Consider the following 26,384-nt stretch of genomic DNA (forward strand, 5'->3'; position numbering starts at 1 on the left):
CAGGGCTTTGAGAATTTAAAATATTTGCATCTTCACAAGAAATATTTGGAAAGTTTGTATAAGGCCTAGTAAATCCAGTTGTGAGTGAATAGAATTTACCAAACTAAATTCACCTAGCATATGAAAATGTACATAAAACAAAATTAACAGGTAGTTGCTCATACTTAACAAAAAGATATTTAGTGCTTCTCATCACTCTCAATTATTTCACATAATATTCTATTGTTTTCTTTCTCCTAAAAAATAATTGTTTTAAGCTCTCAGCTCTTCTCTTTTAATTTGAGCAAACTAAAAATATCTTGAGAATGGCCCATCTCACCTCATCAAAGAAGTTTTCTTTGTATCAAGTTTATTAATTCACTCATCCTTTCCTGATCTTTGATACTGAGACTGCTATAAAAAGGACAATGGATGCTAAAGATAACACGTGAAGTAGGTTTGTTAGACCTTTTTTTTGACCCTTGGTATCTTCGGCTTTCTGAAGGCCAGGTAATGTCTGCATTCTGAATATGTTAGGGGACATATGAATCCATAGGACATATTTTAAGCAGAATTGTATCATTGTTTCCCTTGTTGCTATTTTACTTTCCCAAACCATTGCAGAGCTTTTTGCCAATGACATTTTCTCATCCGCAGCCAGCTCTGCCACTCTTTTGCTATTTCTTCTGTCGACTTCCATTTTAATTTAAAAAATAAATTTATAATTTTTTTAGTTCTGTTTTGTCAATGTATACCTGCAGCCGCACACACATTTGATTATAGCTGCAAAGTGTGGAAAATCTTGCAATTAGATTCCAAAATGACAGGCGGTGTAATTTACAAAGTACAAAAGTGTTATGTTAAAGCACTCTCAGCAATAAATAAAAATAGCTTTTTTGGAGGAGGAAATAACTTTGGAGAGAACTAGGCTGGAGGAGGAAGCAATCTACACTCTTAGGAAAGGAAGAGCCACATCTAGGAAAGCATCCGAGGGACAAGGACAACAGAAACACAAGAGGCTCTTGATCTCAGGCAGTCCTCCAAGAGGCACCTGACAGAGGGCAGTTAGGTTGCCTTGATTTGCCAGTTTCTGTCCTGAAAGATACACTGGACCTTTATTTCCCAAGGACTACTCATTCAGCATTGTTGACCACCTAAATTGTGCTGGAGATTTCACAGGAACTGGGCTTGCGAAAATGAAAATTGCACACAGTTCCTGTCTTCAGGCGCTCACAGAGTTTTTAAAACAGAACATCTTAAGAGGGAGTTATAAGGGGCCCTGTTGCAAAAAGAGAGCAGCAACTAAAATCTTGGAAAAGCCCTCAGGACGCCACAGAGGAAGCAAGCTGTGATCACAGAACTTTGAAAGGCTTTTGTATCTTTCGACAATAAATGATCAAGTGAAGTAAATACATTGTCCGGAAGAGAAAGAATTGGGATGGAGGATGAGATTTTATATGGAAGGATTAAAACATATTTAACTGGAGCAGGGACTTACAGGGACAGGCAAGTCAGTAAAGGGCCCAAGTTACAAACGAGTTATAACCGATCAGACCGACGAGCGCCCGCGTGCAGCGCCTCCTGCCGACGCGCGCCTCGCAGCCTTCAGTCAATGCTGACAGCTGTTCTCCAACACCCAGCTAGGGGCGGGAGGGTCCGCCCACTTCTACCAGATTTTGCACACAAAACAGTGGAAAGACCATTCTCATGGCTCCAAGCCGTTTTCTCCCTTCATCGCCTGCAATTTTAGGGCTTTTCAGGGGGTATGACTGCAGGGATTTTAGAGGTTTTTTTCCTCGTTCTCTTTTTAAGAGGTGATAAAAAGCATTTAAATTAGCGGCAGGGCGGTTAACACCCGCAGCCCTGGCCTCTCCGCACTTCTCGTCGCTCGTCCGTGTTCACTCCACGCCTGGCCTCGGGTAGGAGCCGCACAGCGCCAACGGTTGCGGGTCGCAACTACTCCCAGGCGGCGCGCCTTGCGCGCCGGGCCTCGCAGGACCGCGGCGAGTTCAGAAGGCGCGGGGAGAGAGGTGAGATCGAGCAGCGGGCGGCTTTTGACGAACGGCCCTCACAGCCAATGGGAAGCCCGGTCGACTTTCCCGCCCCTGCCAATAGGGAGCAGAACCCGGGCCGGGGGGGCGCTTCCCGCAGGCTGCGGCTGGATTCGATCCTGCGCGACGGCCGCGAAGGCGGGGGCGGAGGCTCGTCCTGCGCGGCTGGGAGCGGCTTAGGGGAGGAGGGAAGACCGGAAGCCACGGTTGCGTCCCCATCCTTAGATTCGCTCCTCCGGGCAGGGAGCGGAGACGGAGGAGGAGGAGGGAGAGGCTGAATGTTGGCTCGGTAATTGAGAGGAGCGGCCGCTCCAGAGCTTCCTCCCGGGGCGCCCCCCTCAGTCCGTCCGCGCTTCTCAGCCGCCAGTCTCCTGGCCGCGCAGTCCCCGCGGACGGCCGGGCCGCGGAGACCCTCGCAGAAGAGGCGCTGCCGGCGGCGAGGACTGGCCGGCGGCATCCGAGGCGCGCGCCCCACCGCCACCCCCACCCGCCTGCCAGCCGGTCCCTCCGGCCGCCGCCATGTCCTCCTCCTCTTCCTCCCCCAGGGAGACGTACGAGGAGGACCGGGAGTACGAGAGCCAGGCCAAGCGTCTCAAGACCGAGGAGGGGGAGATCGACTACTCGGCCGAGGAAGGCGAGAACCGCCGGGAAGCGACGCCCCGGGGCGGGGGCGATGGCGGCCGGAGCTTCTCTCAGCCGGTAACAAAGCGCGGCCCCCCTGTCCGCTGTGCCTGGCTGCTCCCCGGGAAGCAGGGCCTCGGTGCGGGGCCTCCCGCTCGCTTCAATTAGCCTTTTCCGCTGCGCCGACCCGTTTGGGGAAGCGCCCACTCTTCTCTTTGGGGCTTGTATTCTGGCCTCTACCTGTTTACCGCATCCCGACTGCGAACCCGGCGCCGTCCTGGCCGCAGGCCCCGCAGCGAGTCCACTGCCGGGCCCTGAACTTGGGGAGGGTCGCGGCGCGGCGGCGGCGGCGGGGAGGCGTCGCTTCCGCTCTGTGGGGTTTCGCGGCTCGGGGAGCTCTTTGTTAGTTTAACTCCTCGGGCTCGGGGCCAGCGTCGGGACCACCGGTTCTCTTCAGTCCCTCTGCCCGCAGCATCCGCGCGTTGGTCACCATCCCGGGATGGTTGCGTCGGTTCTACCGGGAGCTCTCTCCGCCTCGGTCCTAAGGAGACCCGTAATTAAATAACAGATTATGCCTTGGCGTTCACATGCTAGTTCCCTTGAAGGTTTAATTTAAAAAAAATTTTAAATTAAACTCTTTATAAGCATGGCGTGCATCCTTTGCTCTACCCAGTTTTGTGGATTACTCAGTACAGTTTTTACCTCTTCGGTTACAACACTTCAACAGAAGTGTTGGCAGCTGTTGGTACACCCCTACCTTCAAGTAAAACAAATCTTAAAATTACTAAAGTTTTTCATTGGTAATTTATTCCAGATTTGCCCCATGAAAGGATGAAGTGAGCTCAGGGTTGCATTAAACACACATTCCTAGAGCCAGGTCTTTCTTTTACCAGAAATGTTAGGGGGAGGCAGAAGGAATGTGATCATTTTGTCCACAGCAAGTAGTTAGCTTCAGTTGGAGGGAGACTTTAAGGAAACAAAGCGGAGCAAACGTTATTGCCCTTTTTTGGTGCACTTAAGCGGTTTTAATGACTTAGATGTTATTTAAACATTAACACATGAATTGTGATTAATTCTGCAAACTTTAACAGAATTACGAAACTGTACACATATATCCTCTATTAGGTTAAAAGGGAAATAAGACGCACATTAGAAGCCCTTTATAGCCGTTTGAATTTTTAAATAATAATAAAAAAAGGCTGGTCAGTCACCCAGCGTTGCAGTTTCCAGTTACCAGGATGTGAGAGCAAACTTTGCAACACATTTAAAGAAGGAACTTTTTCTCTCAGTCTTGTTACGGTGTTAGCTATTACTTTAGATTTTTGTGCCGAGCTATTTGAAATATTCAAAATGTAACTTGGAAGTGTGAATAAAGGAAATGCATTTTTTCTTAGGAAGTTTCAGTTCAAAGCCAACTCTATTGTGGAAATTGGAAACAGGAATATTATAACTGATATTTCGATGTATTCGATCAGTGTACCTCGTTGCTAGAAATCTTGCTTGGGTTTTTGTGCAGCATCATGAAATGTCTTCAGGCATTTTGGAAAGATACTTAAATCAGATTATAAAAATTTGGTTTTGAAAACAGATAAAGCATTAAATCAATAGTATTATTTTGGATGTTGGGAAGAAAATAACATATAATTAATGTATCCAAAGCGAAGTGTGTGGAGCGGTGGAAATGGCACTGAGTAGGGCTTGGGGATGGTCAAGAGTCTAGTCTTAGCATACAATTTTTGTTTTTTTTTTTTTTGAGAGGGTCTCACTCTATGGCCCGGGGCTGGAGTGCAGCAGCTCTGGAGTGCAGCAGCTCGTGATCACGGCTCACCGCAGCCTTGATCTCCCTGGCTCAAGCGATCCTCCTACCTCAGCCTCCCGGGTTGCTGGGACTGGAAGCCTGCATCACCACGCCGGGCCAATTTTTTTTTTCTGTATTTTGTAGAGAAGGGGTTTCACCATATTGCCAAAGCTAGTCTCTTAACTCCTGGGCTCAAGAGATCCACCTGAGTTGGCCTCCCAAAGTGCTGGGATTACAGCCGTGAGCCACCGCACCTGGTCTTAGCATACAATTTGTGTGAGTCTGAGAAAGTCAGTTTACTACTCTGAGTTCTCTTAGTCTGTAAAATATGAAGGTTGAAACACATGCCTTTTTTACCCGAAGCTATAGTTAAGTGATTAACGTAATGCTAATGCTGCTTTTAAGTTACCCAGGCGGGAACTGATATAAGCAGATTGAGGTATAAATTTTAATTTCTTTGTTTATCTTACTGCTGATATGTTTCCTAGGAAAGGGTGAATTGTTTTCATTTAACAGTAAAACCATTATTGTACTATGAAATCTAATGAAGCCTTGTTTATCTTGTTTTTAAATATTTTTCATGTAATTTTTGGTACTATTTTGAAATCATGGTAACTATGGAAACCTGTACATAATAAAATTCTATTATTAGGATAGACGTTCCCCGGATAGAAGTTTACTGTCTTGTGCTTCTTCGTTCACATGTTTGGTAATTCATTGTAACCGAAAAGGGTTTTGCACAACTTAAGTGGTCCTTCAGCCCAGAGAAGAAATACCTTTGTGGTCAGACTGTTAAAGTAAATGCAGATTAGGTACAATGATGGCATTCTTTTCAACTCTAGTTGGAAGTTTGTAAAGTGCAAAGTAAGCCTTTGAAGATTTACATTGCTTGGTTTTTTATGATTAACCTTGAGTGCTTTGATAATATATTGACTACATTTAAAGAGGAAAATGAGTATTTAAGAAAAACATAGTGGTTCTACAAAGGCTCTTAACTTAAAAATGAATGGATAATTGTGAGTGATCATTATGTTGAAGGTACAAAGAGAAATGAGAGAAGAGTTAATACTTTGGATATGAGAAATAAAACACCCTTCAAATTTGTGTCTTCTGGTACCTTTTTTTAATAGAGCAAAAAACTCCTAGGGTTTTTCACATTCACTGAGCTGCATTATTGAATAAGGCTTGATTATAGAGGTTGCTGCCACATATTATGCAGTTACTTTTTTCTTGTGGAGTAGTGTTCTTAAATTTAATAGGCATGACCTTCAAGATCATATTAAGTTTCTGTATCTTCTTTTAAGAAGGCAGCTTGATTTGGAAATATTAAGGCTTCACTTGGGAAAACCACTTGAGGAATTGGGATGGAGTGCTAGTTTATTTTGGAGATTTTAAAGTTTTTCTGTTTTCTGCTAGTGAATAAACGGGCAAATCAAAGATTATTAAGTGGTTTGCTGATGAAGTGAAAATTTGTTTCTCAACTTTTAGTAAATAGACGTGAAAGATGGCAAAATGCCAAGATAAAATTGTTGCTCCTAGGATTTCCAAACAAAGGATTATACAGCACATTGAAAATCCAGTTTGAATTCAGGATACACTATTCTGTTATACTTGCACAATGTAAATTACTAATGATAGCAATATTACTGTGATCTATTAGATGCATATGGGTTGGGAGATGGGATGAGGTCACTTGGCTCTCACAGGAGAAGTGTAGAAGACTGTGTAGTAACTACTTCATGGAAATAAAGTAGTTAAAGGATGTGTGCCCCAGAGGTAAGTGCCAGAGCCTGAGGCTTGCATAGCAGTAGTGTCTTGTGTCTCCTCCAGCGAAGCTGTTCTAGTAGAGTGAGGATTTTTAGGCCTAGTTTGGGGAAAGAAATGAAAAGTAGTAGATTTTACCATCTTTTGGTTTTAGACTGTTTCTTCATGTTAGTATGTTACGGTGAAAAGAGCTGTTCATAGAGCCAGTAGCACAATCAAGGCAAGTGTATTGGCTCTGCTTACAAACTTTTTCACTTAACCTCTCTGGAACTCAGTGATCTCTAGCCTCATTTAAAACACAATAATTGAGCTTCTACCATATGTCAGGTGATGGGGCTATAATAGTGAAAAAATATTACATATCTAAAAATCTGTGGTTTTACATCGTATATTGCTTTTTTTCCCTCCATGAAATTGAACACAACTTTCAGGGCTTACAGCCACAGCAACAACTCAGATGAGCTTAAGGAAAACAAAAAGGGAGCGGGGTAGAAGATTTATTGGCCCATGTAACTGGGAAAGCCAAATTGTGACACTGGTTTTAGGAATGGCTGGATCCAGAGATTTGGATGATGTCATAGGGACTTGATTCTCTTTCCATGTTTCAATTCTCCTTTTCTCTGTGTAGTGGTAAAGCTAGGCTGACATTCTTATAGCTAGCAGCTAAAGAGCATCCTCTCTTTCCCAGCCCGTATTTATCCCTTCTTATCAAGCATTTTTGATCTTCCCCTCTTCCCCCATCTAATTAATCACCAGGCCACCTCTGAGGTTGAGGAGGCATGACTGTGTGATTGAAAATACCAATGTATAATAATAATACGGAGTTGTTTTGTTTTTATGTTTTTATTTTTAAACAGAACGGGTAAGGAATTCTGGGTAGGCAAAACCAAATGATTTCTATTACATGAGCAAAAAAAAAAAGTTTGTTTTTTAAAAAGTTACTTGACTCGGCCGGGCACGGTGGCTCACGCCTGTAATCCCAGCAATTTGGGAGGCTGAGGCACGTGGATCACGAGGTTAGGAGTTCAAGACCAGCCTGGCCAAGATGGTGAAACCTCGTCTCTACTAAAAATACAAAAAATTAGCCGGGTGTGGTGGCACGCGCCTGTAATCCCAGCTACTCCGGAGGCTGAGGCAGAGAATTGCTAAACCTGGAGGGGCGACGGTTGCAGTGAGCTGAGATCGTGCCACTGCACTCCAGCCTGGGCGACAGAGCGAGACTCCGTCTCAAAAAATAAAAATAAAAAAAGTTACTTGACTCATATGGCCATAATTTTACATCTTTGCTCTGTTATGTGATCAAATGTACCTAAAAACTTTGGATAGGAAAGTTAGTTTCCCTATGTTTTAGATGTGCTTCTTTACAAAGAGAAAAAGACCAAGAGACATAATTATTTAATTTAGTAGGGAAAAAATGTGATTAAACATCGCGTGGGTTAAAATGATATTTACAGCTGCCCATTAAAACTTTGTCCTTTGTTCTATGTTAAGTGTCCAGAGTAAGATAGGGGATAGTTTTATGTCTGGAAATACTGTACTTATTCTTGGGACTGCATTGGTAAATTTTAATGTATCCAGAAAGCTTACCAGAATGGAGAAGGCACTTGAAATTGCATCATAAAAGGAGTGACAGAAGAACCTGGAGGATATTTTGCCTGAAGAGTAAACTTAGGTGTGACTTAATAAATCATTACAAATATCGGTAATTGAAAGATTATGTAAAAGAGGGAAATGTGGATAAGGTAGGATGTGCTAACTAATGTTTATTGAACCTTTGTTTATACTGTACTGAGCTTTTCTTCTCTTCAGTAGAGTTTAGTCCTTAATATGCAGTAGTCAAAATTAGCATTTAAAGTTAGTATTGCTGTGAAGAGGGAGTTGTGAAAAAATAAAAAATAAATAAAATATTGTATTATTAAGAGTTTGTCCCTGAAATGGCCTTTGAAGGGCTGAGAATTTGAAATGTCTATAAGTAGACTGGTCTAGAGCCTGTAGTAGAGACCAAATAATGCTGCCATTACAGTTAACCCAATTGACCTAAAGAAGAGATTATGTAAGTTTGTAAAGTGCATGTATGTTGCAAGCATGCCTTCTTTTTCTGGGTACGCAGCTGGGATATTGTTTCTAGTCTGGTAAGCAATAGATACAGAAAGGAGAGAGCCTAGGTAACTAAACATCTGAAATGGAAATAACTTGGGCTCCTGTATGAGGAAGGATTAAAAAAAGGACTCCTTAAGCTGGAGAAGACATGACCACAATATTAATATATTGATGGGGGGTAAAAACAAAACTGATTTATTCACCAGTTTAGGAGTCAAGATTCATAGTTTGATGCTTAAAAGAGGTTATTTTAGAGTAGGTAAAATAATCTCTACAGGCGGGGCGCGGTGGCTCACAGCTGTAATCCCAACACTTCGGGAGGCTGAGGCAGGTGGATCACTTGAGGCCAAGAGTTCAAGACCAGCCTGGCCAAAATGGTGAAACCCTGTCTCTATTAAAACCACAAAAATTAGCCAGGTGTGGTGGTGCATGCTTGTGGTCCCAGCTAGTCGGGAGGCTGAGGCAGGAGAACTGCTTGAACCCAGGAGACAGAGGTTTGCAGTGAGACCTCGCGCCACTGCACTCCAGCCTGGGTGATAGAGCGAGACTCTGTCTCAAGAAAAAAGAGAAGTCTCTACAAATGACACCAGATTTCTTGTCACCAGCATATAGTACAGGTAAAGAAGTGATTTAAGAACAGTATGAGTATTTTGGGGGAAAAGGGGGAAAACGAAGCTCAGGAGAGGATGATGGTAGACAAATAGTTGGGAAAGATACCTTTGATACATTGGTTTTGTATTTGGAAACAGCCATAGGTTTTTTTTTTTTATCACTACAGAAAGAATGAGAAAATTGTGTGTTAAAGAAAAGGGGACATAATTTAAAAATAGAAATATCCAGGTAAATAAACTTATGAATGGCAGATTCATTGAGTGGGAATAAGGGAAATACAAGGTGGGTGAGGGGTATGTTTTCTGCCTTGAGGTTGAAATAATCGTTATCTTCCCCTAATTACCATACTGAGTATATTTAACATTGTCCACCCTTTTTTTTTTTTTTTTTTTTTGAGATGGAGTCTCACTCTGTCACCCAGGCTGGAGTGCAGTGGCGCGATCTCAGCTCACTGCAAGCTCTGCCTCCCGGGTTCACACCATTCTCCTGCCTCAGCCTTCCAAGTAGCTGGGACTACAGGTGCCCGCCACCACGCCCGGCTAATTTTTGTATTTTTAGTAGAGATGTGGTTTCACCATGTTGGCCAGGCTGATCTCAAACTCCTGACCTCAGGTATTCGCCTGCCTTGGCCTCCCAAAGTGCTGGCATTACAGGCGTGAGCCACTGCGCCCGGCCCACATTGTCCAGCTTTTAAGTGATGACTGTGGTTTCAGTTTATTCCACTTAGGAAATATAATTAAATAATAATATATTAAAATGAGATTTTTTTTGAGAGATTTAAAAATCGATTGTATAATCCATTTCTTTGTAAGAAGACCAATTTGAAAAATAGTTATATTTTTTAGCACTATACTCATGATAGTGGTTACCTATAATGGGAAGGGAAGGGGGTAGTAAGAAGAGATGTGATCAATTTATTGTTCTGTGTTTTTTTTCTTTTCTTTCTTCTTTTTTTTTTTTTTAGACAAGGTCTTGCTCGTCACCCAGCCTGGAGTGGCACGATCTTGGCTCACTGCAACCTCCGCCTCCTGGGTTCAAGCAGTCCTTCCACCTCAGCCTCCTGAGTAGCTGGGACTACAGGCGCACCCCACCACGCCCAGCTAATGTTTTGTTTTTTTGCTAAAGACGGGGTTTTGCCATGTTGCCCAGGCTAGTCTCGAACTCCTGAGCCTCGAACTTCTGAGCCCGCCTCTGCCTCCCAGAGTGCTAGGATTACAGGTGTGAGCCACCACGCCTGGCTAATAATGTTTTATTTATTAAATTGGATGGTGGGCACATGGGTATTTCTTTTTTTTGAGATGGAGGCTCTGTTGCCCAGGCTGGAGTGCAATGATGTGATCTCAATTCACTGCAACCTTTGCCTCCTTGGTTTAAGCAATTCTCTTGCCTCAGCTTCCTGAGTAGCTACAGATGTGCACCACCACGCCCAGCTCATTTTTGTAATTTTAGTAGAGATGGGGTTTTGCCATGTTGGCCAGGCTGATCTCGAGCTCCTGACCTCAGGTGATTTGCCTGTGTCAGCCTCCCAAAGTGCTGGGATTACAGGCATGAACCACTGTGCCTGGCCGTGGGTATTTTTAATAAAGTTCTTTATACCTTTTTTCAGGCTTTAAATATTATAAAATAATTTTGCAACTTTTTATTATATAAAATGTTCAACTTAACGTATATCCTTCACTTAGATTCAGCAGTTTTTAGCTTTTTGCTGTGTAGGGTTTTTTTCTCTACATCTGCATATCTATATTTATATACATACTTTTTTCCCCTATACTATTTTCCCCTAAACTATTTGAAAGTAAATTTCAAACATCATGACATTTCATGCCTAAATATCACAACGTTCCTAAGAATAAGGGTATTCTTTTACATAACCATTACTATTTTCTTACTAAAGACAGTGATAATTAATTCTATTATGTTAACCTAATATCCTGTCTGTATTCAAATTTCTCTAGTTGTCCCTAATATGTGTTTGATAGTAGTTTTAACTATTGTCTAATAAAGGCTCACATACAGCATTTGGTTTTTTTGTTTGTTTTTTGTTTTTTGGTTTTTTTTTTTGAGATGGAGTCTTGTTCTGTCGCCCAGGCTGGAGTGCAGTGGCGCAATCTCGGCTCACTGCAAGCTCTGCCTCCTGGGTTCACGCCATTCTCCTGCCTCAGCCTCCAGAGTAGCTGGTACTACAGGCACCTGCCACCATGCCCGGCTAATTTTTTTGTATTTTTAGTAGAGACGGGGTTTCACCGTGTTAGCCAGGGTGGTCTCGAACTCCTGACCTTGTGATCTACCTGGCTTCGCCTACCATAGTGGTGGGATTGCAGGCGTAAGCCACTGTGCCTGGCCAGCATTTAGGTGTATTTTTTTTTTTTTTTTTGAGACGGAGTCTCACTCCGTTGCCCAGTCTGGAGTGCAGTGGCACAATCTCGGCTCACTGCAACCTGTGCCTCCTGGGTTCAAGCAATTCTCTGCCTCAGCCTCCCGAGTAGGTGGAATTACAGGCGTCCTCCACCACACCAGAGACAGAGTTTCACCATCTTGGCCAGGCTGGTCTGGAACTCCTGACCTTGTGATCCACCTGCTTCAGCCTCCCAAAGTGCTGGATTACAGGCATGAGCCACCACGCCTGGCCCAGCATTTGGTTGCTGTGTCTCTTAGTCTCCATATAGAATCTTCCCTCCACTGGTTTTTGATACTAACTTTTTGAAGAGTTCAGGCCAATACAGTTTTCTGTTGTCCTTTTATTTTACCTTTGCCACCTGATTTCTAAGAATGAACTGAAATGATTCTCTTAATTATATCTTGCAGTTTATTATTTTCTAATTATTTTGAGAGTAAAACTTGTTATACTTTAAATACATGCTGTGTTTGGCAGGTAGGTATTATTTAGAGCTCTTCCTGCTTTATTCATTTCCAGTTATATTTAAGAATGTAATGATGATATATGCACATTTGATTGTTGAATTTCATCTAGACAGAGTCTGATTGTTAATGTTGCTTAAGAAAGTGTTGATTTACTTAGGGTATATTCAGAATGATTCATTTCAAACTTAGTGGCATGTAAGGGATATCTGTTTAACCATAGGAAAGACGGAGCATAAGCAATTCAAATAAATTCCAAGGATAGAATTAGTATTGGCAAAGGACTGAGTTTATTTTTTGGATTTGACAGTAGCGTGAGTAGTTCTGTGGTTACTTTATATATTTAAATCAGTTCCTTTCTTTCAGTTGTGACATAAATTTTTACTGGCAGGGCACTCCATTTGTTATATTTTCCTAACAGTCTTTATAATAAAGAAAAATTGGTGAGTCATTTAAAATAGCCTTAAAGAAATTTAATTTTCTTAAAACAATTGTTAAATTTTAATGGTAAAATAGCGCTTTCAGATTAGTCTTGTTATAGCAGAAAAAAACTTTAAAAAATTTCTTTTTGTATAGACAGGGATGTACACGGTGGAAGTCATTTCTGAAGTTACGATGCAAGAGAAGTGCCTGATGGCATTTGTAAATACAGATCTTTGTCTTAATGGAACTTGAATAAGTAAATGAAAGCTATTTGCATTTTCAAAGTAATTCGTACAGATACTACGTTTAAAAATAAACTTTAAGACCATATTCTTACATTTTGAAACATCCTGCCTGGCATACTCGAAGATACACAATATTCCGTAGATGCCCAGGAGGGCTTGCATTTTTGAGTAGTTCTTATTCATCCCCCTGCCTTGCAAAGATGGTACCCTTGTATAAATTTAAGTTGTCATGTGTTTAATGAATTAATACTGCTAAGTGAGTATCCTCAAGTTATAGTGGGACTAGATAACCAATTAAACAAGAACAAAAGATGATACAAATCTACTACGTTACAGGAAAGATAAGTATATTATCTTCATGTTGAGGAAAAATTTTTGATTGGAACTTTTTGTTCATTTGTACTAGTTGAGATTTTGATTTTATGGAGGTAACACAACTAATGAGTATCAAATATACTTCCAGTTGTAGCATGCCCTATGTATCTGCTAAATTTTCTTTCTGAGATTTTCTTGAAGTTGAAGTGTTATTAAATAACATCTTTGTACTTCTTACTGAGATAGAATGCTCCCTTTTAAGAAATTAAAAAATTCTAAACAAACATTTATTTTATTCTCATATCCTTTTGCTAACTTGTGAATTGCGATTTGGTTTGGGATTAAAAAAAATGTTTACTTTTTAAGCAGGTTTGAATTTACTGAAAGATGCAATTCAACTTAGACTTAAATTTTTTTTGTTTTTTTTGAGATGGAGTCTCACTCTGTCGCCCAGGCTGGAGTGCAGTGGCGCGATCTTGGCTCACTGCAGCCTCCACCTCCCGGATTCAAGCCATTCTTCTGCCTCAGCCTCCAGAGTAGGTGGGATTACAGACACGTGCCACCATGCCTGGCTAATTTTTCTATTTTTAGTAGAGATGGGGTTTCACCATGTTGGCCAGGCTGGTCTCGAACTCCTGACCTCAAATGACCCTCCCACCTTGACCTCCCAAAGTGCAGGGGTTACAGGCGTGAGCCACCGCGTTCGGCCTTAGACTTAAAAATTTTTTAACTAGAAATTATTTTCTCTTGCTAGGAGGCAGGTGGAAGTCATCATAAAGTTTCTGTTTCACCCGTCGTCCATGTTCGAGGACTCTGTGAATCTGTGGTGGAAGCAGACCTCGTGGAAGCGCTGGAAAAATTTGGGACAATATGGTAAGGATGATAGGGACTTCATGTAGATTGAAAACAGTGTGGTAGAATAATCCTTGCTTGCTTGTTAGAAGCCTTGATGTTTAGCATAGTAAATATTGTTTGTATATATAAACAAAGTAGTATCTATTGTTTGCCTATGACTGTATTTCTTTGGAATGTTTTAAGCCTACTATTTTTAACCTTCCTGGGTGATGCATGAGTGTATTTTTGTGGAGCTATGATCACTTCTCACTCCCCAGCAAAGTTGTATAAAGAAATTATGTGTGCTTTTCATCTCATTTTCAAATGAGTCCGTGAGTCCTATTCAAACACTCTTTAAACCATTGAGTTGATTACATGCTTCATCTTCAGAGTTTCAAGTAGTGATGCTTAAATATTGACTTTTTTGTTGTTCTTGATTTTGGAATATTTAGGAATTAATTGGCAACTAAAAGTAAGCAGATTAAGGGTAGACATTATTTGTTTAGGTGCATATTGCTGTGAGTTCTTTTGTTCATGTGCATATTGCTGAGTTCTTTTTATTTTTTGAGACAGGGTCTCTGTCTGTTGCCCAAGCTGGAGTGTAGTGGCACATTGATGGCTCACTGGAGCCTCCACCTCCTGAGCCCAGGTTATCCTCCCATTTTATCCTCCCTAATAGCTGGGACTATAGACGCATGTCACTATGCCCGGGTAATTTAAAAAAATTTTTTGTAGAGATGAGGGGTCTCTTAACATTGCCCCAGCTGCTATCCTGGGCTCAAGCTATCCTCCCACGTCAGCGTCCAGAAGTGCGGGGATTATAGGCTCTGTGAGTTCTTAATGCAAATCATGAGCTATATTTTATCCTAGTTTGTCTTCCTTTTGTGCCTTGTATTCACACAGGCTCCCCCTGTCTCTTCCCACAGCTGGTGTATACTTAAGAATATTAACTTAAGTGAAAACATAATTAGAAAAGTGAATCTGCTGCCAAAAATAGACACTTAAAAATTCTAAATTATTTTTGGAGTATGCCCGGCTGTTGTTCTTTTCTTAGTATAGATAATCTAGCGTTGATTTTATTATTTTTCCATGATAAATATGTTTAGAGTTTTTGTTACAGCTATCGAAGACACAGATCAAGTTGAAGTATATAAATAGAAGAGAAATTTCAGTGTGTTTTCTGAGATACTTACCCTTACTGCTTCAATTTTATAAAAATTCATGTTAAGTATTTGAGTATTGAGAGGAAAATGCATAGATAATGAGGTAGTGATCAGAGATGTCCAGCAGAGGGTATCCAGCAGAAATGGGTTATTTCTTCAAAGGAATAGTAGTATTAGGTGATAACTTCCATTGTGGCATAATTTTATTTTCTTGGGTGACCTCATTGAGAGGTAAATGACTTGGCAAACACGTTAACCTTGGATGTACAAATTGAGAATCCACATGGGCATAGTAAAGTTTGTATGTTGAAAGTGTATCACTAAGTTGATTATATCAATTCTCCGTCATTTGGAGTGGATATTGGAATTAAACCTGCGTGGAGAGTTACATATTAAGTAGACAGACTCCTTAGACCTTTAGTCTTGCTGTTGACAGTAGACTACCCCTGTCTCTATAAGGACCTTCTAATGATTATATAAGTGGCACATTGTCCTATGGAATTATAAAGAGGTGGGTGTCTGTGGTTTATTTTTCCTCTATTCTTGTGTATTTAGGGCTTTAAAATCTATTTTCTTAGGCAGATGTCAGAAAACAAGTTGATGAGCAAATATAAATGGAAACTTTGGGAAGCAGTAACTATTTTGATGTTGATTAGTACCATGACATGAAGGTTAGGAATTAAAGAAATAGAAGTATTTTAAGTTAGTAATTTGAATTACTCCTGGTGACCTTTGCATTTTTAGACTCTAAAATTTTGATTTGATACTTAGTCTCTGGTAAAGTCTACCGTATGTGAATGTCATTCAGTTAATTTGCGTCATTTTGCCCTCAAGATTGGTAGTTATGTGGATAGAAAAGTCTGAAATAATTGGAACAAATTAGTGTGTAATTAAGAGCTTAATTGGCATAAATAGGTGTAATAGGAGTTTCAGTTGTATGAAATGAACTTGCATAAGAGGTGGCTGCTATTAAGGCTGAAAGAACCTTGAACAGCTTCCAATAGAAATTTTGCTTCAAAATGTTACAATTTGGAAACTTTCCCTTTATTTAATGGAATGTGTGGGATTATAAACAGTATAGAAATTGCTTATATTAAAATGGTGAATCACCAAGTTCAGTATGTAGTAAGCTTATATATAAAAACTAGATGCATAGGTAAGAAGCTCAGAAGAAAATACAAGATACTAAAAATGGTTGTGTTGTGTCAGGATGAAATTGCTTGTATTTTTTAACTTCTGTTATTTTTCTATACTGTATGCATTATAATCAAGAGTATAAGAGTATTTAAAATATATGTTGTATTTCTTTTTCCCCTTCTCTCCCATTAAAGGAGATATTAGGAAATGATTAGTTTTACAATACAACATTTGGGAGGACACAGTTTGTGCACTAAATCTGTTGTCTTCTCCTATGTTTTTATTTAGAAATTGGTAAAGATTTTTAAATTGATGGAGTTAAAAGCATTGATCCTACCATGTCCCTTAGCTTTTTTGTTTCTTTAGCCTTTTCTCTCTTTGATCTCCCACTCTTTCTCGTATTAATACCTTTTTTCTTTATTTTTTTGAACTCCTGGGCTCAAGCAATCTTCCCACTTTCAGCTTCCTGAGTAGCTGGGACTGTAGGCACAAGCCACCACACCTGGTTTCATATGAGTGCGTTTTAAAGATTTTCAAAAAACAATTTAAGCACATGCTAAAATGTCTGTAACATTTTAGTTTTTTTATATTGAATATTGGCAGTAAAAAGGAAAATAAAACATTTTAATTTTTTCTTTATCTTCATTGATGCTACTTTTCTGGGTAACCTTCACTTTTAAGTTGTGCTTTTGGCTCACCCTTTTTTTTTTTTTTTTTTTGAGACGGAGTTTCACTCTGTCACCCAAGCTGGTGCAGTGGCGCGATCTTGGCTCACTGCAACCTCTGCCCTCCAAGTTCAAGCGATTCTCCTGCCTCAGCCTCCCAAGTAGCTAGGATTACAGGCGCCTGCCACCGTGCCTGGCTAATTTTTTGTATTTTTAGTAGAGGCAGGGTTTCACCATCTTGGCCAGGCTGGCCTTGAACTCCTGACCTTGTGATCCACCCACCTCCGCCTCCCAAAGTGCTGGGATTACAGGCATGAGCCACCGTGCCTAGCCAGCTCACTTCTTATTTTAGTCACAGAAAGCAAATTTACTAAGTCTATAACAGGCCAATAAATAATTTACTTCTGTACCTGTATTAGTTTGTTGTTACATTGCTATATTGCTATAAAGACGTATTTGAGAGTGGCTAATTTATTAAGAAAAGAGGCTTAATCGGCTCACGGTTCTGCAGGCTATACAGTCTTCTGCTTCTGGGGTGGCCTCAGAAAACTTAGAATCACGGCAAAAGGTGAAAGGGAAGTACGCACATCTTTACATAGCCAGCAGGAGAGAGAGAGAGAAAAAAAGAGAGGAGAGAGAGCGCGCACACAAAGGAGCAGGTGTCACACACTGTCAAACAACCAGATCTTGTGAGAACTCTGTCAGGAGACAGCGCTAGGGGGATAGTGCTAAGCCATTAGAAACCACCCCCATGAGCCAATCACCTCCTACTAGGCCCCACTTCCTACACCGGCGATCAGAATTCAATACGAGGTTTGGATGGGGACACAGAGCCAAACCATATCAGTACCTTTATAATTTTCTGTTTTCATATGGCATTATTAGCGTAATAACATAAACTTAGTAATACATTTAGATATTAAACCAACTTTTTTGTTTTGTGAAAGAAGATTTTTTCTTCTTGAATTTCTTTAGCATAGACCTGATACCAGCGTTTTCTATTTTTCATGTGCAAGACTTTAGAACTTCAGTGAAGCGTCTGTGTTTCTAAAAGGAATGTCTCCTGGGATTTATATCTTGCACTTTTAAATTCAACGCCTTGTTTTTGTACTTCTTTAATTTTGAATGATATGGGTGGGGAAAACTAATAAGTCCCCTAGATTAACAAATATGTGCTAGGCTCTGTTTCTAGCTTCTGAGGACAGAAAGATGAATGAGGCAAGATATGTTAAATAATAATAATACAGTAATAGTTACCTTTTATTGAGGGTGTACAATGTGCAAGGCAATCCGCTTAGAGTTTGTATGTAGTAACTCTAATCTTGACAATTCTCCAAGTTTTATAAATGAGGAAACTGACATTTATTATAATAATAATTTGCCAGGCTGTAAGGTGATCTGTTTCTTATTAATACTGTACGATTTGTTAGTTTCCGTAGTGTAGCAGTAGGTCCTGGATGCCTGATTGAGAAACAGTGATGTCATTGAGTACCGGACCCGACATTTCTTTGGCCTTCTGCTATTACGAAAACCACTTGATTGTATTTTAAAGCATTTTTAAGGTTCTTGTTCCTGTGAATAGAGGACATGCTTCCCCCATTGTGATCCAGGTGCTGTGATTTCTGTCTTCAACTCTTCCTTCCTTTCTTATTCTTCATTTCCTGTATTAAAATATATCTTTTTAATTCTTCATTTCCTGTATTAAAATATATCTCCTCCAAAAAGAACGTACTGTATTATATTTTGGGGTTTTTTTGGCTGCTTCGTTTGTCTCTCTAGTAAAGAATATACTTTGAAAAGTAAACATTTTACCCTCCTGCTCATAGACACACCTGATGGCCGTATTCTAATGAATATTTTTTATGGATGGTTAGTATTAAAATGTTTTGGAGGAGATTATTTATATGAACTTTGGAACTTTGGTCAGTCTGTTGTTGCTTCCATTTATATTTATCTCTGTTTTAAAAGTATAGTCAGTTCTTAGCTGTTAGTATGGATGTTTATTCAAGAAAATTCAAGAGAGGTAGTTTCTGCTGTTAAGTAGGGATTCTGTCTGCCAACCTTCTGTTGAGTTTGATCTGCGTTGGTTTCTATGTCTTTGAAATTTTCTAATACTGCTTCGGAGTAGCACCCCAAAGAATAAACTGGGTTGTCTTGTTAGTAACTAATAACAGATAATTTTTTTTGAGGAGGTCATGAGGTAGATAAACTTATCACTGGGAGATAAGCTTTCATATGTGTACATCTACCTGTTGTACCACAATTCTTCGGATGATTTAAGAGTTGACTTACCTCATGCCTGTAATCCCAGCACTTTGGGAGGCCGAGGTGGGCGGATCACGAGGTCAGGAGATCGAGACCATCCTGGCTAACACGGGGAAACGCTGTCTCTACTGAAAGTATAAAAAATCAGCCGGGCCTGGTGGCGGGCACCTGTAGTCCCAGATACTAAGGAGGCTGAGGCAGGAGAATGGCGTGAACCCGGGAGGCGGAGCTTGCAGTGAGCCTAGATTGCGCCACTGCACTCCAGCCTGGGCGACAGAGAAAGACTCCGTCTCAAAAAAAAAAAAAAGTTGACTTACATTGGACACAGGTAGTGAAGAATACTGTGGGATTTGACACATTTTTATTAAAGTCTGCTTTTACTTAATTGAGGACAAATAATGTTAACGGAACTTGCTGTGTTTGTGTGTTTCCTCCTTTTCTCCCTTTTCAGCTATGTGATGATGATGCCATTTAAACGACAGGCTCTAGTGGAATTTGAAAACATAGATAGTGCCAAAGAATGTGTGACATTTGCTGCAGATGAACCCGTGTACATTGCTGGTCAACAGGCTTTTTTCAACTATTCTACAAGCAAAAGGATCACTCGGCCAGGAAATACTGATGATCCATCAGGAGGCAACAAAGTTCTTCTGCTCTCAATTCAGAATCCGCTTTATCCAATTACAGTGGTATGTGTTTTAGTATGACAAATGAAATTAAAAGTGATTTTGCAATTTGCCTCCAGAGTGACTGATCTGTAGTTTTTTCATTGCCATCTAGATACTAGAAAATATTTTTTTTAATTTTGAAAATTAATCTTAACAAGTTTAATGAACAAAGAAAAAATGCTGAGCACTATAGTTAAAAAGATAAGCACAGTTGTCATAATTAAATAGGCACATTGAAATTTTTAATGTATAATCAGTACCAGTTCTGTTTTTGACAATAAGGAATTATAGACAGACTTGTTTGAAATCGTTCAAAAAATCTCTATCACGCATATGCCAGCATATATATAAGAGCATCTACTAGGTAGTGACAGAATCCCATGTTATGGTAAGATGCACATATCATTATGAACTATTTTGCAATAGCTTGTTAAAAATCTGTCTTTGATTTACTTTAAATTCCCTGCTTCTTTACTCTTTTGAAAAGTGTTATTGGTAGAAGTTTTAAAAAGGATTTGTTTCCAGAACTAGTTTTCTTCCTACTCACATGCTGTTTCATAATAAGCTAGTAACACAGACACTTAATTTTTGTAATGAATAGAGGAACATCACAGTAAGGGAAACTTCAGTTGGTATCATATGTAGTCTGGGCATATGATATTGGGACATAAACTTAAAGCATAAGATATTCTTTAGATTTAATTAGACATTTTGTATTTTAAATATAGACTTATTAATATATAGTAATATATTTATAATATTCGGTGTTGGGAAAACATATAACTAATCTAGTGTAGGTACTCTGTTTTTTGTTATATCTGTGGTGTGTAACAATGCAGCTGTGTAAATTATAGATGCTCAAGAAATTTCTTGGTAGTTGAATAATTACTCCTAAGTAGGTATTTAGATTCTTAGATGACTCAGGCGTCTTGTTTAGTGACATGTAACTGTATGGTCTTCCTTGGGTCTTTTCTTTATGGCCATTGTCCCTTGAAAAATGAGTACCAGAGTTGTTCTAATATTATCTCTTAATACATATCTATTACTATAACACAAGTGATTATAATATTAAACATTTCAGTGTCACATTTGGAAAAAATATTCATTGATTATAGTTTTGGTTTATTAATTTTATATCATCAGAAGTTATTTTAGTCACCTGTTAAGAAAATAAAAATTGAGGATTCATTTAGGAGATAAAATAGGTGACAGTGCTTTCCAAATGTTCCATTGGAACTTCTTTAATGTGGGTGTATTGTGTAGGTGAAGAAATACCTAAAGATTTATTAAAGTATAATAATTTTAGGCCAGCATGGTGGCTCATACCTATAATCTTAGTACTTTAGGAGACTGAGGTAGTAGGATCCCTTGAGCTCAGGAGTTTGAGACAGCCTGGACAACATAGTGAGACTCTGTCTCTACAAAAAATGAAAAAATTAACCTTGTGTGGTGGTGCATGCCTTGAAGTCTCAGCTACTCGGGAGGCTGAGGCGGGAGATCGTTTCAGCCTGGGAAGTCAGGGCTGTAGGGAACTGTGATCGTGCCACTGCACTCTAGCCTAGGCAACAGTGTGAGACCCTGTCTCAAAAACAAAGTAATAATTTTAAAAATTAATTTTATTAATCAATAGAAATGACATCTTGACAGTTGATGGTTTTTAGGTAAAACAAAACGAAGTATAGCTTTAATGTTTTTTCAGATGTAAAGTGTGAAGAAATCTTTTTCTTTTCCTTCATAGGATGTTTTATATACTGTATGCAACCCTGTTGGCAAAGTGCAACGTATTGTTATATTCAAGAGAAATGGGATACAAGCAATGGTTGAATATCCTTTATTTGTAAATTTTTATTGATGTGTAATTCATACGGATCTTATTTTTTCTGGCTTAAGCATTTCTAGACAAGTGGTGTTTACTTTGTCCTCTCACAAAAATCTACGTGACTTAGATTTAAAAAATGAAACTGCAGTACTCATAGGGAATTTTACTATTTATGATAAGAATAACTTGCTACCAGAAAGCAATCTAGTGCTTCCTTTTTAAGCTGTTAAATAACACTATTTGAAGATATGTACACTTGTACTATTTTGGAATTTATCCTAAGTGAACTTTTCTGACTCCCTCTTAAAGTAGTTTGGAAGTACCAAAACTTTAGAGTCAGTAAAATCTTACCTTTTTTTATTGAACCTTTAAAATGGTAATGGTTTATGTAAAAACCTCTTTATGTTAAATTTGTCACACGTTGAGTAAGAAGAGCAAGTTACAAAATAGTACAGATAATTCACTTTCCCCCAAGCTGGACCCATCTTAAATAATAATAATAAAGAGAAAACCCCAACCTACGTGTGCATGTGTATGCATAGAAGAAGGTAGGGATATACAGCAAACTCTTTAATAGTGCTTACTTCTGGCAAGGGACTTATGTTTTATCTTTGTTTTTTTACCTTATATACCTTTGTGATTTTATTTTTTTAAGATTATGGACTTAAGTAATTTTTTTAAAAACTGACAAAATTTTAGATAGAGTATTATAAAACTCTGCCTTCTCAGAAATATGTAAAAATCATGTATTTGTTTTGTATTACTTTGGCTCTTTGTAATGTTCTTCTTAAAGAGTAAAATCTTTTCTGTTTCAAGGCTGCAAGTTATCCTTTGCTAGGGAATGGGACCATGCTCCATTATCTCCTCTGCTTTCCGATTTATAAAGTACTAATGATGACCTAAAAGAATTAAGGTAGATAGTTCGGTTGTATTATGTTTTCTTTGGTACCCTTGATTTTTTTTTTTTTTTTTTATAAGATGGAGTTTCGCTTTTTGTTGCCCAGGGTGGTCAAGTGATTCCCGTGTCTCAGCCTCCCAAGTAGCTGGGATGACAGGCACCTGCCACCACACCCAGCTAATTTTTGTATTTTTAGTAGAGATGGGGCTTCACCATGTTGGCCAGGCTGGTCTCGAACTCCTGAGCTCAGGCTGTTCACCTGGTTCAGCCTCCCAAAGTGCTGGGATTACAGGCGTGAGCAACTGTGCCCAGCCACCCTTGATCTTAAAAATAAATTCTCCTGGCCAGGCGCAGTGACTCACGTCTGTGATCCCAGCACTTTGGGAGGCCAAGGCGGGCGGATCACGAAGTCAAGAGATTGAGACAATCCTGGTCAACATGGTGAAACCCCGTATCTACTAAAAAAATTAAAAATTAGCCGGGTGCGGTAGCACACACCTGTAGTCCCAGCTACTTGGGAGGCTGAGGCAGGAGAATTGCTTGAACCTGGGAGGTGGAGGTTGCATTGAGCCCAGGTCGCGCCACTGCACTCCAGCCTGGTGATAGAGCAAGACTCCGTCTCAAAAACAAAACAAAACAAAAAATTCTCTTAAAATTCATCCTGAAATTGGTAAAACATTTCCAGAAGTAAAAGAGCTACTTCTGATTATTTTCAATCCTGTCCTTTGGGAGTGAATAATGATTAAGTATCAGATACCTTAAACCGAATTTCCTTAATAGAGCTTATGTTTGAATCAGTCCTTTGTGCCCAGAAAGCTAAAGCAGCACTCAATGGAGCTGACATATACGCTGGATGTTGCACACTAAAAATTGAATATGCACGGGTAAATATTTTTTTCAACACCCTACCCAAGAAATATTTATGCTTTGGATATACAGTTTGAACTTACATTATTTTCAATCTTAACAGCCAACTCGTCTAAATGTTATTAGGAATGACAATGACAGTTGGGACTACACTAAACCATATTTGGGAAGACGAGGTAGGTATTTTATACATTTTAGAATGTACTTGATCTGCTGACAAATTTTTATATGCAGTTAGATTCTTTTTTCCTGAGACGAGCTAGTTAATTCAAATGAAAACCTTGTTGATGAATGCTTTTGTTGCAAAAGGCCATGTAATGCTGGAAAATAACCTTGAACATTAGTGCCCCCTACTGGTATGTACTGAGCTATTTATATTTAGTTCAACAAGGAGCCCACACATTCAGGCACGCCCGCAGTTCAAGGACTTGCATTTCTCCAAGCAGCTCTCTCTCTTTGGAGGAGAGGAAACTGATTCAGAATATTCCTTACAAACTGCAAACTTGCACACTGCTTCTCTATGGAAAGGACTTTCCCCCAAGCTGGACGAGGCATTAAGAAGGATAGAGGACTCCAGCAGGCTGACTCTACACTTCATCATGCACAAACATCGGCATCAGCAAAAAGCCCTCTGAAAAACTCAGACTCGCAATTCACCTTGACTGCATACTGCATGCACCATCACCCCAAGTTTTTAAAGGAGGACACTTAACAGTACTTCAGAATTGCATGGGATGAACACCATGATAGACTGTGCCCATTTATACAAGTTGTATGTATATATTGGTCTGATTTCCCTTAAGGTTTCAGTTGTAGAATTTAAGACTTTCCACTAACGGAAACTAGACTTCATCTGCAATGTTGTAAATCTTAATGCCCATTACTGTGACTGTGTGCAGCTTAGATTCAAATTGTTAATTGGCAAATAACCAGGACCAGTTTATTAACAGGTCTTGGGAATTGATAATGCTCAACCAATCCACACAGATAGAAAAATAAAAGGATTAGAAAGGTGCACACTTGCTGCATTGTTTACTTTTTAAATTTTTTGTTTTTTTCTCAATTGTGGTCACTGAACAGAAATTCTAACATAATGAAAAGGTGCATTATATGTGAAAGACGTTCTTCTGTGTGGTTTGATTTTTGTAAAGTGGCTGTTTATAAGTTGTCACTTTTTGTAACAATTTAAGGTTATCACTGTCAATTTGTGTAACTAGAAATTTTGACATTTCAAATGTAGGTGAAAGTAACATGTCTGTTCCAGATAGAATATCTTTAAACTTGATAAATCTGAAAATAAGAGCATTTCATTTGAGATGCATCTTCACCTATAAGTGCTAGATTTCATGAGGATAAATTTGACTGATAAAATTGTTCAACTAACTGTGTGGCAATTCTGGAATATACAAATTAAAATGTGGATCTTGTAAAAACAAGGGGGCTGCAGTATTGGCTACATCTTAACTACAATATCAGTGTTTGAACTACAGAGTGGAAAAGCTCAAGATGAGTATGTCTGTAAAAGTCAGTAACTAGAAAAAAATTTTATGGCATACAAAATACCTTGGGGAGTGGGTACTCTGTAGTGCATGTACTCTAGCAAAAAGAAAAAGACAATGTGATGATTGATCTTTTGCATGTTTGCATATTTAGGACTTTTAGATGATTGGCTCCTTTAACTCTCAATTCCCAGGAAATCATCTTGCCTTATGCATGAAATTGCAAATAGGTTTGTTTTGTAATGCAGCTTTGGCTAGACCCCATGTTTTTCACTACTTATGGAAATCTGCTTGGCCTTGGGTTGGTACAGTTGATGTCAGTATTAGAAAGCACATCCTTAGCACTGAAACAACCGGACAAGTGGTTGATGAGAAATGTCTCACTTCTGTCAATTTACAGTTATTGACCACTCGGTTTTGTTTTTTAAAAAAAATCTCATTTGAAATAGTTGTGGTTGCATTTTTCTCAGGGGCTCTTTAAACAGGTGTAGATAAGCTTATTTTAATAGTGTTTACATCTATTCTTTTAAAAGGTCTGATGTTTACACAAAGCCAGCTGAGGTTAGTTCTTCATATAATTCTAGTCAGATAAGTTTAGAAATGTATAAGGTATATATGTGAATAGTGAAATATAATTAAATCACGTAAAACGTTTTTAGTTTATGCTTTGAAGGAAAATTTTTTGTTTTCTAATTCCTTACAGATATTTGTCTTGCGAGACCATAACAGTTTATGTTTTTGTTTCTGTAGAGCTCTTAGCTTGCACTCAAGTTGATAGCTATTGAAACTGTTAGGTTGCTATCCCCAAATAAAGACCTTCATAACATTTTTTTTTTTTTACCAAAAAAAAATAAAAACTTTTTAAAAAACATACCCTCACTTTTTTCAAAGCCCTTTTCAGCTTGAATTACATTTCAGTGTAAAGAATCCCTAACCAGGACGCCAGGGAACCCCTCCAGAAATCTTAGAACCTGTAGTAGATAGGTGCATCTTTTTGGGGAGAATGTTCACAGCTTCCATCAGATCATTTGACTCTAGGAAAGCTTACCACTGTTTAGAAACTGATATATTTAGTGTTCAACTTTCTGCTCACTTCTGTTTTACGTGACCTGTTACGCAGTGAATACTTCAAATGAAGTGAATTATTATTAATTTTTTAATTATTTTATTTTATTTTATTATTATACTTTAAGTTTTAGGGTACATGTGCACAATGTGCAGGTTAGTTACATATGTATACATGTGCCATGCTGGTGTGCTGCACCCATTAACTCGTCATTTAGAAGTGAATTATTAATGAGAATGTTTGGCTGAAAGATAGCTTGGAAGATAATCTACTCTAACTCCTTCATTTATGAATGAAAATTGTTTCTGTGACTATACAGCAAATTAGTGGTTTAAGTTGGAATCGTCTGATTCCCAACCCAGTTCTCTTTCCTTTATAGCACACTGTTAACTGTATCAATAAAACTGAGTCATGAAGACATTATGGTTGTTGTGGTTTTAAGATTCCTAGGTCAGATAAGGATTTGTATTTAGTGTTTGATGGCGTATGCTTAAGCAGAGGAACATTAACAGAATGGATTAGTAGGCTAGATTGGCTCAAAAGGAGTGAGACTTGCATGATGAGAGACGTTAGAAGCCATGTGGTAGAAGGAACTGTGAATGTTAGGATTGAAGAAGAAATGACTTTGGGGAAATGGGGTTGGGGGGACAGTCATAATAACTTCTCGAGCATTTAGAAGAGGTTTTGGCCAACGACTAAGTCTGTAAGGCCCTAAATGGGGTAGAATATGGGTAGA

At 39.2% G+C, this 26,384-nt stretch overlaps 1 protein-coding gene across 4 annotated transcripts in view; it reads left to right on the forward strand.

Moving 5' to 3' along the window:
• Positions 1-2,106: 2,106 nt before the first annotated feature.
• HNRNPLL (heterogeneous nuclear ribonucleoprotein L like) overlaps positions 2,107-26,384 on the forward strand; it is a 42,513-nt gene continuing 18,235 nt past the window's right edge. For 2 of the 4 annotated variants that reach the window (XM_034952963.3, XM_014343803.5), the window contains exons 1-7: positions 2,107-2,319; positions 2,576-2,729; positions 13,522-13,640; positions 19,283-19,520; positions 21,238-21,323; positions 23,004-23,100; positions 23,187-23,259. In XM_034952963.3, coding sequence (XP_034808854.1) covers positions 2,309-2,319; positions 2,576-2,729; positions 13,522-13,640; positions 19,283-19,520; positions 21,238-21,323; positions 23,004-23,100; positions 23,187-23,259 — 778 coding nt within the window. In that variant the 5' untranslated portion in view covers positions 2,107-2,308. Of the gene's footprint in view, positions 2,730-13,521; positions 13,641-19,282; positions 19,521-21,237; positions 21,324-23,003; positions 23,101-23,186; positions 23,260-26,384 lie in introns of all 4 variants that reach the window. The other 2 variants (XM_034952962.3, XM_014343802.5) reach the window with 2 other exon arrangements.

Source organism: Pan paniscus, chromosome 12 (assembly GCF_029289425.2).
Source record: "Pan paniscus chromosome 12, NHGRI_mPanPan1-v2.0_pri, whole genome shotgun sequence".
NCBI lineage: Eukaryota > Metazoa > Chordata > Mammalia > Primates > Hominidae > Pan > Pan paniscus.